Below are 14,251 nucleotides of genomic sequence, written 5' to 3'. Positions count from 1 at the left end.
GCTGTTGCACATAGCTCCATGCACCTATTCACCTGAAACTCAGCAGGCTTGATCCCTTCAGAAGAGGCACCTGTCTCTGCAGATGTTGTCCAGTCTGCCAAGAACTGAAGGAGTTACTGGCAGTTCCCTTTTGTTTCTAAAAGCAAATTTAATGAGACATAGCAGAAAAATGCCTAGACATATTTGTCTTAAATTTGGCGGGCATGATTCCCTTGTAAGGAACTACCATACTTGTAGATGTCATCCAGTTATGACAACAGGAGAAAGTTACAGCTCCTTCTTGATTTCCTGTGATAATGACAAGTATAAAGAGTTGGATTCATTAAAGTGAGTGGCCACTGAGTTGGCCCAAGCCGAATTAGGCTGCATTCTGAAACACCAGACTGGGGACCCAACCACGTTTTGTGGTTGTGCACATCACCATTAAAATGTGACCACCTACAGGACTGTTACTAAAGAGCAATCAGGAGCCCCAGTGGGTGATCTGTAAATCTGAGCTCCCCTTAAACAAAGTTCCTTCTCCTTCAGTGGTAATAAGGCAGTATATACTGAATGAGCTTTAGCAGCTAGCATTGCTGCACTGGAGAATCTCTGCCGCATGACTACAAGCTATAAGAAATTGATAACAGCTGGTATGTGGACTGTTAGAGAAAATGGAATACTCATTTATACAAAATGAAATAAGAACCAGGGAGTAAAGGCAATGGGATGCAAGATGGAGCACAATGAAGATACGAGTTTGAACTATAGTGAATAGTAGATCACAGCAAATTGTCTGAGGTGCGGGAAGCAGCACAAGCATTCTTTAAATTGGTAACTGGGAAAACTGCAAAGGTTTTTTGGAAAGTATCTTGGAAAATACCTCCATCTGAATATATCATTGTGCAGTTAATTTGCAAATATTCAGTGTAAAACAAAATTTATTTATTTATTTATTATTTATTTAAAACATTTCTATGCTGCCCCCATCTCAACAAAGCCTCGGGGTGGCTCACAAAAAATACAAAAAAGCATACATAAGCAATAACAATTTAACAATTTAAAAGAAAAAAAAACATTTAAAACCCCCGGTGCATTCTCGGCTAATTTAAAATCCTAATAAATACAATAATTTAGCAATTAAAATAAGTTTTAAATAAAAAGGTCTTAGCCTGGCGCCAAAAAGCAAATAATGACGGCACCAGGCGGACCTCTCTGGGGAGCACATTCCATAGATGGGGTGCCACTGCAGAGAAAGCCCTCCTGCGGGTACTCACCCTCCTAATATCATTCACAGAGGGTTCCCGGAGAAGGGCATCCATTGCTGATCTCGGGGGGTGGGAGGGCATATATGGGCGCAAGCGTTCCTTTAGATATCCAGGTCCCAAGCCGTTTAGGGCTGTTTAGGTCATAACCAACACCTTGAATTGGGCCCGGACTTCAATCAGGAGCCTGTGGAGCTGACGGAGAACTGGGGTTATATGGGAACAATGCCCAGTCCCCATCAGCAACCTGGCAGCTCTATTCTGCACCAATTGAAGTATCCAGACCGTCTTCAAGGGTAGCCCCACGTAGAGCGCGTTATAGAAATCTAATCGGAAAGTTACCAGCACGTGTGTCACTGTCGCCAGGCAGTCGTTCTCCAGGAAGGGACGCAGCTGATGTATCAGCCAAAGCTGAAGGAAGACGCTCCTCGCCACCGCCATCACCTGAGCTTCTAGAGACAGCTCAGGGTCGAGGAGCACTCCCAAGCTGCGAACCCTGTCCCTCAAAGGGAGTGCAACCCCATTTAGGACAAGGCCCAAGTCCCCCATCCCAAGGCCCGAGCCACCCACCAACAGAACCTCTGTCTTGTCTGGATTGAGCTTCAGTTTATTGGCCCTCATCCAGCCCATTACCTCGGCCAGGCACTGGTTCAGCACAGCCACTGCCTCACCTGGATTGGTGGAAAATGAGAGGTAGAGCTGGGTATCATCAGCGTACTGATGATTCCTCAGCCCACACCTCCTGATGACCTCTCCCAGCGGTTTCATGTAGATGTTAAATAGCAAAGGGGACAAAATGGACCTCTGCGGAACTCCATGGCATAACTGCGACCCCCCCTCCCCTCCCCTCCAGGCGTGGTCAGTGCTGGACCAGGTACCTGGGCGGGCACAATTGTGAGAGGGAAACATCCCCCCCCTCACCCGCCCAGGTCTCTGTAATGCACGCCAGGTCGGCCCTCTCATCCATGATCAAATCATGGATGAGTGTTGCCTTATTTTGGACCGACCTGGCATTAAGCAGCAGCACCGACAGGCCCGGAGGGCAGTTGACAAGTCTACCTGGAACCCGCCGGCTGGAGGAATAACCAGAAAGAGGGACAGGTGTTAACCATCTGTCCCTCCTTCTTCTAGGCTGACCCATTAGACCCCCAACGCCATAATGCCCATTGCCCATCACCACCCCAATGGTGGCAGCCCCGTGCTCCCTAGGGAACATCATAATAAGCACGAGATGCACCAATTAAAACCAATCTAAAACCAACAAAACATCCTACTGTCCTCCACCTAGACCGCCACTAGCCCACAAATAAATAAAACCAATCCACGGCCAGAGCCCCTGGCCAGCCCAGCCCCTCGAACGGCCCCCCAGACGGCGACGGCCCTTAGGCCGTCGCCCTTCGGCTGCCAGCCCTGGCCGCTGCTAGTGCCCCACCCCTTCCCGGCGTGTCTCTCACACACGCCGGGGGAAGCAGGCTGGAGCAGGGTCCTGGGCCGGTGGTCCTGGCCTCTGCAGCAGGGCAGCGGCAGCAGCAGGCAGCAGCGGGTGGCGGAGCAGCGGCAGGGTCTGGGCGGCACAGGGTCCGGGTGGCGCGGATGGAGGTAGTGTTCTTTCATTCAGCAGAAATAATGTCCTGAACTGTGTGCATGTGTGTGGGGAGGCCAGGGGCGGAATGTGAAACTTGAACTTCAGGAAGAAAAGTGGTGCTTAAAAAAGTGGTTTTGTTGTTTATGTTTAGGTGGAAGTGGATTCATCTCAGACAAGCATAGATCTCCCTGGACTTTCGTCAAGAACACGCTACAATATTGAGCTCGTTGCAGTATATGATGAAGGAGTATCTGTGCCCATAACTGCAGATGCTACCACTTGTACGTTAACTCAATTGCTTAATGGTTTCTGTAGATTCTTACACAAATGTATGGTTTGCAGTGTGAAGGTCTGTAAGTACTAATGCCGGAAGAGCTTAAGTGGTTTATATCTATGAGTTCTGAAAATATTTCTAGGGAGAGACTGAGGCATTGGGTCAGCATTTCTGTACTTTTTAAAGAAACACTTCTTTCTAATCATATGATCAGGCCCAGATAACACTCCAGGAGATTCTGGTTGCCGTGATAGGTAAAGAGATGCCAGATAAGCCAAAAATAAAATAATGAAATAAAACAACATAGCTTTTTTAGCAATCACAAAATCAGGACAACAGCCAGTACCCACAGATATTGTATAGAATCAGTGCAGTTTGGTGGCAAGACTGCTGGGCTGAGGATTTGGGAGTTTGAGTTGTAAAACCCACTTGGCCACAAAGCTTACTGGGTAGCTTTGGGCCAGTCACAGACTCTCAGCCCAGCCTCCCTCACAGGGTTGTTGTGAGGATAAAATGGGGCTATGTAAACCACTCGGGTTCCCCCAAAGAAGAAAAAATGAGGGATATAAATGCAATGTAATAATAATAACACAGTTCCAGGAGTAGCATCATGACACTGGATGCACAACATACTATCAAGTATGGTGAAATGCCCATTGCAATGACCAAGGGGTGTCTCTGGCACAGCTTCTCTTAGATATATTGTTAGAAATAGTGCTTTGGATAGCAGAGGAGTCATTGGCCCCAGGAAGCATCAATCTCTTTATTGGCCAATGCATTCCACTATGCACACCAATGGCTGACTCAGGGACAGACAAAACAACATTTCATAGGACGCAACCAGGTCACGGCCTTTGCGCCCCGTGTCTCTTGGCGGTTGCCTGTAGAATTTACAAAGAACAGGGGAACGAAGATACTAAGTATGCTGTATGACATGAGGAAAATGCAATAGAAATCTTGGTGAGAACATAGTGGCTCAAGACATTACATAAAGGCAAGAAAATGGAGCAAAGGAGACTGCACAAGACTGAGTCCACAACCGCTGGGCCAGGGTTGCTAATGTTGGGGGCTACCTCAGACTAGTTCTAGCAAGCCCTTGCATATTTATCTTTGTTGGACTGGAATTATCCTCATGTTCTTCCATTAGCATATTGCTATGAGTATTAAGGAAGTGTGATTTTGAGGTAGAATTTATCCAGATACAAATTTCTGTAATCATCTATGGCTGAATCAAGGTAGGATCTTTCTTATGTGGTTCAGTAGATGACATTCCCATTTTTTTTGTTACAAGGAGTTGTTGTTGCTGCTGCTGCTGTTGCTGCTGCCGCCACCATTGCCCCAACTCCCACTATATTGAAGCTACATGAGGTTGCAGCGTACTTTGCTGACTCGCTGTCTGCATTGCTTGTTCCTCCCCTCATCCTTTCTGCACTTCCATTTTTCTCCCCCCACCCCCCACATGTTAGGAAAATGTAGAAGTGAATCTGCACTTAAAACCAAACATATACCAGAAGTGGAATATTTTGATATATTTCAATTTTGCACTGTTATAACTTGATCTGCAAGTCTCCTTCCTATTTTGAAATTATATGTGGAGGTCACGGTCATTTCAATCTCTGTGACACAAAACTGATGTCTTCTTGTGGAACCTGAGATGAATGCACCAGAGGAGGCAAATGGTGCTCTTGGTCATCTGGGACCATTTATTTAGAGGGAATAATGCATTTCTCCTCTGATGGTCTTTGGTGATTCTAAGAACCACTGAAAAGAGTGCTGCTGTCATTGTGCTTGAAAATGGAGAGCTGCCATACCCTAAAAGTAGGGCCAATATATGATTGGAATTATAGGTGATGAACTTCAAAATTCCTGAAGGAGCACCCTCTGAACTAACCTTGGTTGTATTCCTTAACCTCTCAAGGGCTACCAACACCATTGACTTGGTATCCTTTTGTACTATTGACTTTCTTCAGGGTAGTCTGCAGGTCTTACACGATTCTTTACATTACCAGCCACCGTCCCCTGATAAGGACTCACAGGTATAAACACAAGAACTTTCTGAAGTTGTCAGAAAACTAGGAAGGTTAGCTTGTTGAGCTCTCCGTGCCCTTCCTTGACATTGAGTCTGGACTGGCATTTATGCATGGGTCCAGCATCCAGATTCTTTCTTTTGCCTTCACAATGATTCTTGTCACTAGGATCATGACAAAGATTAATGAGTGTACCTGTAACAGCCTTTCAAAATTTTAAATATGCCCATTGGTTCCAAAAGGTTAGGGGGACTCTATATAAATCAAATGAGAGAATCCTCCAACCAGTTTAGTTTTCCTAACTGTTCAGTGCATGCATTCCACTGAAATTGAAGCCCTTATATACATTGAATAGGCTGTTTTTAAAACTCTGTATTAATTATGAGATGATTATTTATTTGATTTATACCCTGTCTTTTCTCGTTTTCTTTTTAAAAAGAACTTTAACTTACAGATTAGCAGCCTCTTCTTCTAACTCCCTGTATGCTGGATTGCTGATCATTTCTCCATGTTCCTCAGGGGCTGCAGCACTATAAAATGAAACCAGATATAAAATGGAAGTCCTCAATTTCTCCCCTTGGCAATTTGCATCTGCCATTTTAAAAACCAATTTACTCTCTGAACTAGTGATCAAAGGTCTGATAAGCATTGTAATAACAATATAAAATAGAAATTTTCTGCAGTATTTGGTAGCAGTACAAAAACAGGGATTGATGCTGGAGGTAATTTTAAAATACAGGCATTTCAAATACAATTTAAACAAAATACAATACACCATTTAAACAAGGACAAAACATTAAGTAATAAGTAGAATCAACATACAATTTAACAAACAGAAATCAAATTAAACATTAAAAAGCAATGACAGAAAAAGACATGCAGCACAAAATACATTATCTTTTGAAAAAGAGAAACTCTGCAGATGCATGACTCTCCTGCCCAGCCTATTTACATTTTTAAAAGCAAATTAAAATCCCCCTCTAATAATCATGCAAAAATAGTCCTTCAAAGGAGGGATTTAGAAGAGAAATCTTTCTAAAACCAGCTGTGGTGTAACATGTGCAGTGCCTTCAGGACAGAGTGAAACTCCATATAGGGCAGGTCTTTCTACCAGAACCAGACTTGGAGTTGTGTCCTACTAGTAGATAAAATGTGCCATAGCGATTATCAGGATAAAATGAGCACAAGCCATACGCAGTGTAAAAAGTAAAATGGCTAGGTAGGCTGTGCTAGACTACTGGGGCTGTGGCATGAAGGGGAGGGTTTAAGTCTCTCTCTTTTTACCTCTATTTCAAGGAAAAGAGTCCTGCCATCTCTTGACATGGTTGCTATTAACCCCAGAAAGAAAGCTGCACCGGCACCCATGCAGCTAATAACAGGGCTTCATTAAACCATACCTCCCTGTCACAGAGTCCCAATGAAAATACTCATTCCACCCATGTCTGCTGTTTGTCCAAAACCAAACCAAACCTCCCAAACAAGCCACAGATACGCTGTTGTCCTCATGTTCGTAAGAGTGTTTTTCAGATAATAGACAAGAGATTGAGGGAGCAGGTGGGATTTGAGCAAAGCAAATGGTAAAATGTTCCCTCACTGCAGCATTGGGGAGCCATTGTCTTCTCAGAAAAGAATAGACCTTTTCTTTCCGTGAAAGGAAAATACATGTGGGGAAAGGGATGGAGCATTTGGCCTAGTCTGGGAATGAGTACAATTGTGTATTGCAAAGTAGCAATCTGGTTTTGGCTACATGTGAGATTAATCCCTCTCTCTTTTCCTTTGGGGTTTAAAAGAAAGAGTGACTTAGTTATATGAGCAGAGGCAGAGCTCAGGGTTTTGGTGTCAGGGTGTCTGCCTTTTCTCATAGTATTGACAAGGTTTTTGGCTTTGGCAAGTGCTCTTGCCATGCTTCAAACAGATTTCAGCCGACATGAAATTAATTCAGGGTTGATTCATTACATTTGGCCGTCTTTTGCATATTTAACAGCAAGCGCACATGCGTGCTCTACTCATGTGAACAGTAAAACATGAAAAAATGAGTTGAGCAGTATGACAGCAGCAACAGCTGTGAGCAAGAATTGTGGGAAAATGGAAACTGCTGCTTTTGGTATTGTGCGAGATTCTTCTTTGCATGGTGTATGGCTCAAGGAACTAGACACCTTGGGTGGACTGTTCAATGTGCAAAAGAGCCAGCTATCAAGTTGGCAGTAAGATGTAGTCACTGCTCTTGGAGATTATGAACTTAAGAAGAACCTTGGTGAATGAAACCAAAAGTCTGTCTAGTCCAGCTTCTTATTTTCTGTTGGGGCCAACTAGAAGCCCCTAAAGGAAGCCGAAAAGCAGGAGGATGCCTATAAAGCAAAGGTTCACCCTAGAGTAATAGACACAGAGATTGATGGTCTTGAGTTACAGTTTGGTCAGTCATTCATGAACCCAAGGCAGCTGCTGGACTTTGCCATGAGCAGATGCCATCTGTGGCATGTGCAGTGGCTTTCTGTGTGTGCTGCCCCTGGAGCTGACAGGTCTGCAGTGGTAATTAAAAAAAAAAAGCTGTACTGCTTCAGAAAAATGGAGGACTTACCCTACAGATCTATGGCTTGTAAATTACTTAATGCATTTCCCATGTGGTTGCATCCCAAAACGGAATGGGAAACATTCTGTTTTGGCATGCGGCAGCGTATCATCTACATGTGTAACTGTATGCTTCTAGTTACAAGTTTTTTTTCCCTTGAAAGCAAGTTTTTCTCTCTTTTTTCCCTCTGGCAGTACCTGTACCAGCACCACTCAATTTAAGAACTGATCAGGTAACCAAGACTTCTTTCAGAGCCACTTGGGACCATGGAGCACCTGATGTAGCTCTCTATAGAGTAATGTGGGGGCTTTATGGTGCACCTGAAAAAAAGGAGGTAAGAATTTTTGGTTGCTCACAAATGAGTACATGCAAAAGCTTTTGTCTGTCTGAAATGTTAGTCTAATATTTCCCAAACATTTGATATTCAGAGAAGCAGTTTTCTTCTTGATGAAAATTGGAGGGATAAGTCACCTTTATACTCGGAGGGTGTGTGTGTGTGTGTTCATGTTCTCTCAGTTGTCTCCCAGAACAAAAGGCAGGGTCTTTATTGTAATATGGCTAATATCCCAGTTAATACAGCATTCACTACTTATCTCTTTTACCCAGTAAGAGAGTTCTGGGACAGAACTGTGTTTTCTGGGCAATGGTGAAAATTCTGCGATTTCCCTCATCCTTATAGTCTGTATTGTAGGCTGGTCATGGAGTCAGAGCTTGTCCTTACAATCTCTTTCAAGATGGCACTACCGTTCAAAGATTGGTAGAGACCAATGTTGCATGGGGAGGAGGGCATAGAGCAGCAGATGTGTCTAAGGTAGTGGGACCAATTTTTGTGCATTCTGCAGCCCCTTCTCACAATACCCTTCTATTGTGTCCTAGCATACAATATGGAAATCTGTATTAGTTCTATTGTCTGTAGATAGAACTTTGCATGTAAAAATCTTGTAATATCTGCTGTTAAAAACATGGCTAATAGTTACATGGATTATGTTGCTGGGTAACTTTGTTACTTTCTTTCTTGCCTTTTTCTGCAATTCCAAAGATGATTCTAAATGGAGATGAAAACACATTGGTTTTTCATGATCTGACACCAGACACATTGTATGATATCGCAGTGACTGCAGTTTATCCTGATGAGTCGGAGAGCGATGAATTGATTGGCAGTGAACGCACATGTAAGCAATTCTGCAATGTGCTAATGTATTGTTTACAATGTGTAACAAGTAAAGGGCATGCTTTTCATACACACTTTGTTTGTATTTTTTACAGTGCCTATTGTACCTATAACAACACCAGGTAAGATCCTGAATTCTTGAATAGCATTTTTTATGCCAGGCTGTAATAGAGGACATTGTGTGTGGTCAAGCCAGGATGCAGGAAAGGCGCATACACACACATGTGCATACACTGGGTTAACCAAATTGCATTTTGGAGACTGCTTCTTGGAATTTCTCCTGAATTTCTGCAGGCTGTTCAGAGGGCATGGGATAGAGCTGGTGAGCCCCAGTGCCAATGTGCAATGCTGTGCATTAACTGGGCCCCCAGCATCTGTTGCCTAAATTTCTAAAGTTCAGGTCCTGAAGAGAGGACCATACCAACAGTTTTTGTTTTTGGCTTCCATAAAGCAGTGCAGTGCAGTAGTGCCCTAAAGACCACTTGCTATAAACTGTTAAGGCCATAAAGAGTGTGGGTCTAGTCCTAAAACCTTCTGTGGTATACACAGTGGAAAGACAGAGATTCATGCAGATCTCTAGTAGTTCTGTGGGAACAAATTCCTCTACATCTTTTTTCTGAGTTAGGAGACAAGAGAAGAGCACAATGTGTTGCCTATTCCACACTGTTGTTTAGGTAAATCTGCTCATTGATCCTTTTATCTTAAGCATATCAACTTAGATACACATTCTGCCTAGATCAGCAAGACTTACTTTGCAATAGTTAAGTAAGAGTTCCACACCCCATTTTGTGCATAGAAGTACATTTCACACATGCATGTAATGAATGGAGTGGGGTGGTATTGCTTTGGATATATTTCTAAAAGAAGTGCAGTTCTGTGAATTAATGCATGTGGTGATGCTCCCCGTTGCTCATGCTTAGTGTCCTTCCACACTCCTATTCAGTTCTCCTTGGTTCTCATTATATATTATGCTATAGTCCAAATTCTACAGTAGGCTGCATTTTAAGGTTCTAGTCAGGTTCCCAAATACATACGCATATTGCTATTCCCAGTTTTAATTATTCATTATTATAAAAAACTTTAAAAATGAACTTTCTCAGTGGCAAACAATAACAGACTTAGCATAGGTTTTACATCATAATATAGAATGATTCTATTATACATTTATTGTTGCACTTCAGTTCTTACATTTTGTGAATGGTTACTGTTAATAATGTGATTGTCACTGTCACTACTCTCTGAATTCCATTTTTTTCTGACTTCACTGTTTACAGTTCCCACCCTTGGCTCCATTACTATATGTGCTGCACATACACTTAAAATCTTCAGTAACACTCCATATCTTTGATGAAGTGGATTGTAGTCAATAAAAGTTTATGCCAGAATAAATTTTTTAGCTCTTATAGTGCTGCAAGACTCTGTTGTTCTTGTTTCAACTGCTTAATACTTCCATGTCAGTGCCAAAGAGTGGTCCACGGAACCTCCAGGTGTACAATGCCTCGTCCAGCAGCTTGACCGTCAAATGGGACCCTGCCACTGGACGTGTGCAACGGTACAGGATTGTTTATCGACCTGCAGCTGCTGATGGTGTTGAACAATCGGTAAGTTATTCGGGAAAATTAGAATTCTTATCTAGGGGAAAGCATACCTTCCTAAATAACTTTCTAAGATCAATTCTAAGATCTAAGAGCAGGGGTTCCCAACCTCAGGTGCCCACACCCCCAGGGGGTACAAAATGACATTTCAGGGGGCACAACAAAGAGGAAGGCTACATTGCCAAAACTGGTGAATGTTGATGTTTTTCACCAAAAAAATTCCAATAATAAAATTATTTATTATTATTTTGTTGGCATTTGGATTCAACTCTCTTTTGTCAATCAAGACAAAATCTAGGAATTGCCTGAATCCACAGGCAGACTTGTGAATCACAATCAGCAAGAAAGTTCCAAGAATGATTTGACTGTTTACATTTTTTGGTATTTGCTCAATTTATTTTTGAATTTGAGTTCAGTTTGTTTACCTGCAGTACCATATGTGGTTTAATTTGTGGTTCAAAAACTAGAAATTTGACTTCATCTTCAAATGTGATATTACTTTTGTAAGGGGTGTGGACACAAATCAGACATATTCTAGGGCGTAGAAAAGGCTGGGAACTACTGCATTGGAGCACTGTAATCTTTGGCATTCTGGAGGAAGCTATATAGATATTATATAAAATCAAATGGATTGGTTTCCTATATCACAGGATGACTCATTAATCTTTCAGATGTCATCTGGAAAATGTCACTTCATCGAAATATAGTCCTAGATACAAAACTTGCAGAACATTCTTTGGGGCTGTGGGGAGGCAAAAAGTTGTCAAACAACTCTTTTTTCAGGATAGGCTATCTAAGATCTCCAAACAGTGCATATTTCTTATGTGCTAACCTCATAAGGAGGAAAAAGCATGCAGACTGCATAGATTGCCATGTGTTACAGTTGCAAACAATTCATTTTGCTGTGTGCTCAGAGGAGAATTTGGTAGAGGTTCTTAATAGGTATGCAATCTATGTTCATGAAATAAACAAATCATATCATAAGTGATCTTCTGCAATGGTTTGTATGCTCTTTTCTTGCTGGAAGTGCTTTTCATGTAGGGGTGGGGAACCTCTTTCAACCCCAGGACCAAATTCAATTTTTGAGAGGCCAAAAACAAAACAAGGGCAAAATTTCACATGGTACAGAAAATTCCAGCTTGTTGTAGTTTAAAGCTCTTGTTGCTTGTAATTCATCTTAGTAAAGGCCTTACATTCTTTGAGAATGACAAAGAAACTGCTCAGAAGGTGGGAAACCACCAGTCAACCAGTGCTTTGGGGAAAGGAGGTATGGCCAGAAGAAAGGCAATATGGTCCATACAGCTGGACTGGAACTCCACTGAGTTGGATTGGCTGGAAGGCCTGAGCTTTTGTGCACTCCATTCTATATTACCTGTCCAGTTGTCCACCAGAGAGGTCAAACAATGGGTTTGGGGAAAGATCACAGCATTTCTATCTAAACCATGGTTGGCATCACCTTATTTTTCTGTTTTAATAAATGTCAACACTGGTTTATTTTAAAAGCAATAATGGCCCAATATGCCCTTCAAGTATACGTTGGAGATCAGGAGATTTGTACAACTGATACATAGAATAGGTAAGACAGTCTAAACAGCAGATGTTTTTTTAAAAACCACACAGAGCCTAATACTTGATTCTCTTCTGTGCGATACATGATTAAAGTTGTTCTGATAATTTAAAAATCACAGAAGGAATAAGGCAAAATACTTGACTGATGGCACAGGCCTCTACATGCCTGCTCAGCAGTAAGGTCCAGAGTGTTCTCTGGGACTACCAGGTAAGTGTGTGTAGGATTGCAGCTGCCCTAGGCACATAATACCCAGCCCAGAGTTGGAAAGCAGAAGAGGGTACATAGGGTAATATGCATAAGATGTCTTTTTTCAGCATCTCTAGCATTTAGTGCTCTGCTCCCTCCATTTATGTGTCGTTCTACTGTTTTCCAGACCACAGTGGGAGGGAGGCAGAGCAGTGTTGTGCTCCAGAAACTGCAGCCTGATACCCCTTATAGTGTTACAGTTTCATCCATATATGCAGATGGTGAAGGAGGGCAGATGACAGGCAGGGGCAAAACCAGTAAGTACAACACTGTTGAGTGGTGTTTTTTTTTCATTTGTGAACTGTTACGAACAAGTAATGTGAACTCATTTAGAAAGTCAGCGGGTTTTGGGTTTCCTCTGTCCACACATGCATTTCTTTCTTTTTCCCATTCCCAATTGTTAAAAAAGATACTTACATTAAATGTCAAAATGTCTTTTTAGATATATAATTATTTGTGTGCATTTCACTTCCTTTTAAGTGTGTGTCTGCAGGGAAGGGAGTGGGGGGACTCATCTGATTTTTCCAGATATTTGTTTTACTAGATGACAAATGCACAGTTCTTACTCAGCTCTTGTGGGGCATCCATACTTCTTTCCCCAAGGGAAGGCTTCTGGAATATGGCCCTGTAACAGAATAAATACTGCAATTTTTTTATTGAGAAGATGCTGTTTTGACCAATCAAGGATATTTTTTTTCAGTTTGAAGTTATGACAAAGACCAGCAAAGCTAGTTGTTTCGACTAGTCATGCTTAATACTTCTATGAAACTTTCATCTTTATTCCCTCTACTTCATTTCCATTTAGCTCTTTCAAAGCTGTGTGCTACCCGTTTAGTGCTGGAATGCACAGCTTCCATTAGATTACATAAATACAAGTGGAGCATAGGAAACTGATTCATACTTAATCAGACCCTTGGTCCCGCAAGACCAGCAGTGTCAGCATGGATGATGACATGCATCTGGAGTTGCTGGGCAGCTTCCACATGACAGTGTGGGAGATAAATTTCAGCATGTTATGCGTTTGCTCTATCGTGTCATTTAACTGTAGCAGATACAGCCACTTTGTATAATAGGACACCACGATTAACAAACAAGAACTCTGACAATGCTGTGATTTATTTCAGAACCTCTCAACACAGTCAAGAATCTCAGAGTTTATGATCCAACCACCAGCACACTGAATGTTCGATGGGATCATGCTGAAGGGAACCCACGGCAGTACAAATTGTTTTATGCACCAGTGTCGGGTGGTGCAGAAGAACTGGTACTGATTTTTAGATTGCTCTTTACATCATACCTGTCCAAAACCTGCTCCTGGTTTTGCTAGGTTTATTTTGTTTTGATATATTTTATTTCACTTTTGGGATGGGTTTGGGATGCCACTTATAGCTGATCTGGCCTTTCAGAAAAAACACATGCTGTGTCCTTCTTGGAGCTGTCTGCTTGAGAATACAGGTGTAGGATTTTGTGTTTGAATATTGCTCTTCAGACAAGCCTGGGTAGACAAGCCTGATTTGAATGGATGAGAATGGCGTGTCTTAGATGAGGTTGTCCTTCCCCTGGAAGAGGAAGTCCATGGCTTAGCAGTTATCCTAGTCTCAGCACCATCTGTGGTGTAAATAGAATTTACTCCAAATGCCTTTCTCTTTAACTGTTGCAAGGTTAAAAGGGTTAACCTGAAGGCTTTAGCTTTGCTGAGTGCTATGTTATTAAATTTTAACTAGCATTTTAAGTTAATTGTGTTCTGCATGTAAGTAACCCTTTTAAAGTAATTTTATTTGGCTGTAATTTGTTTGGCTGTTTGGATTTAAATTGTAGTATATTTTTGAGTCTTTTGCAATGAAAACTGCCTTGATAGGAGTTTGTCCTAAAAGCAGCATGCTGATCAGTATATAAACAAATAGAAAACTGGCAAGTCAGAGGAAAGGCTAGGGTTGGGTCCTTCTTGTCAGCATGGTAGTTTTCTCTGT

The 14,251-nt window shown here is 42.1% G+C and overlaps 1 protein-coding gene across 6 annotated transcripts in view; it reads left to right on the top strand.

Moving 5' to 3' along the window:
- COL12A1 (collagen type XII alpha 1 chain) overlaps positions 1-14,251 on the top strand; it is a 137,550-nt gene that overhangs the window by 61,793 nt on the left and 61,506 nt on the right. For all 6 annotated transcript variants that reach the window (XM_044421608.1, XM_044421613.1, XM_044421614.1 and 3 more), the window contains 7 exons: positions 2,981-3,110; positions 7,894-8,033; positions 8,739-8,871; positions 8,966-8,992; positions 10,329-10,471; positions 12,409-12,538; positions 13,406-13,545. In XM_044421608.1, coding sequence (XP_044277543.1) covers positions 2,981-3,110; positions 7,894-8,033; positions 8,739-8,871; positions 8,966-8,992; positions 10,329-10,471; positions 12,409-12,538; positions 13,406-13,545 — 843 coding nt within the window. The remainder of the gene's footprint in view (positions 1-2,980; positions 3,111-7,893; positions 8,034-8,738; positions 8,872-8,965; positions 8,993-10,328; positions 10,472-12,408; positions 12,539-13,405; positions 13,546-14,251) is intronic.

The sequence above is a fragment of the Varanus komodoensis genome, unplaced genomic scaffold, assembly GCF_004798865.1.
Source record: "Varanus komodoensis strain SLA01 unplaced genomic scaffold, ASM479886v1 scaffold12, whole genome shotgun sequence".
Taxonomy (NCBI): Eukaryota; Metazoa; Chordata; class Lepidosauria; order Squamata; family Varanidae; genus Varanus; species Varanus komodoensis.
Note: the sequence above shows the minus strand (reverse complement) of the source record. Positions and strands in the feature narration are given on the sequence as shown.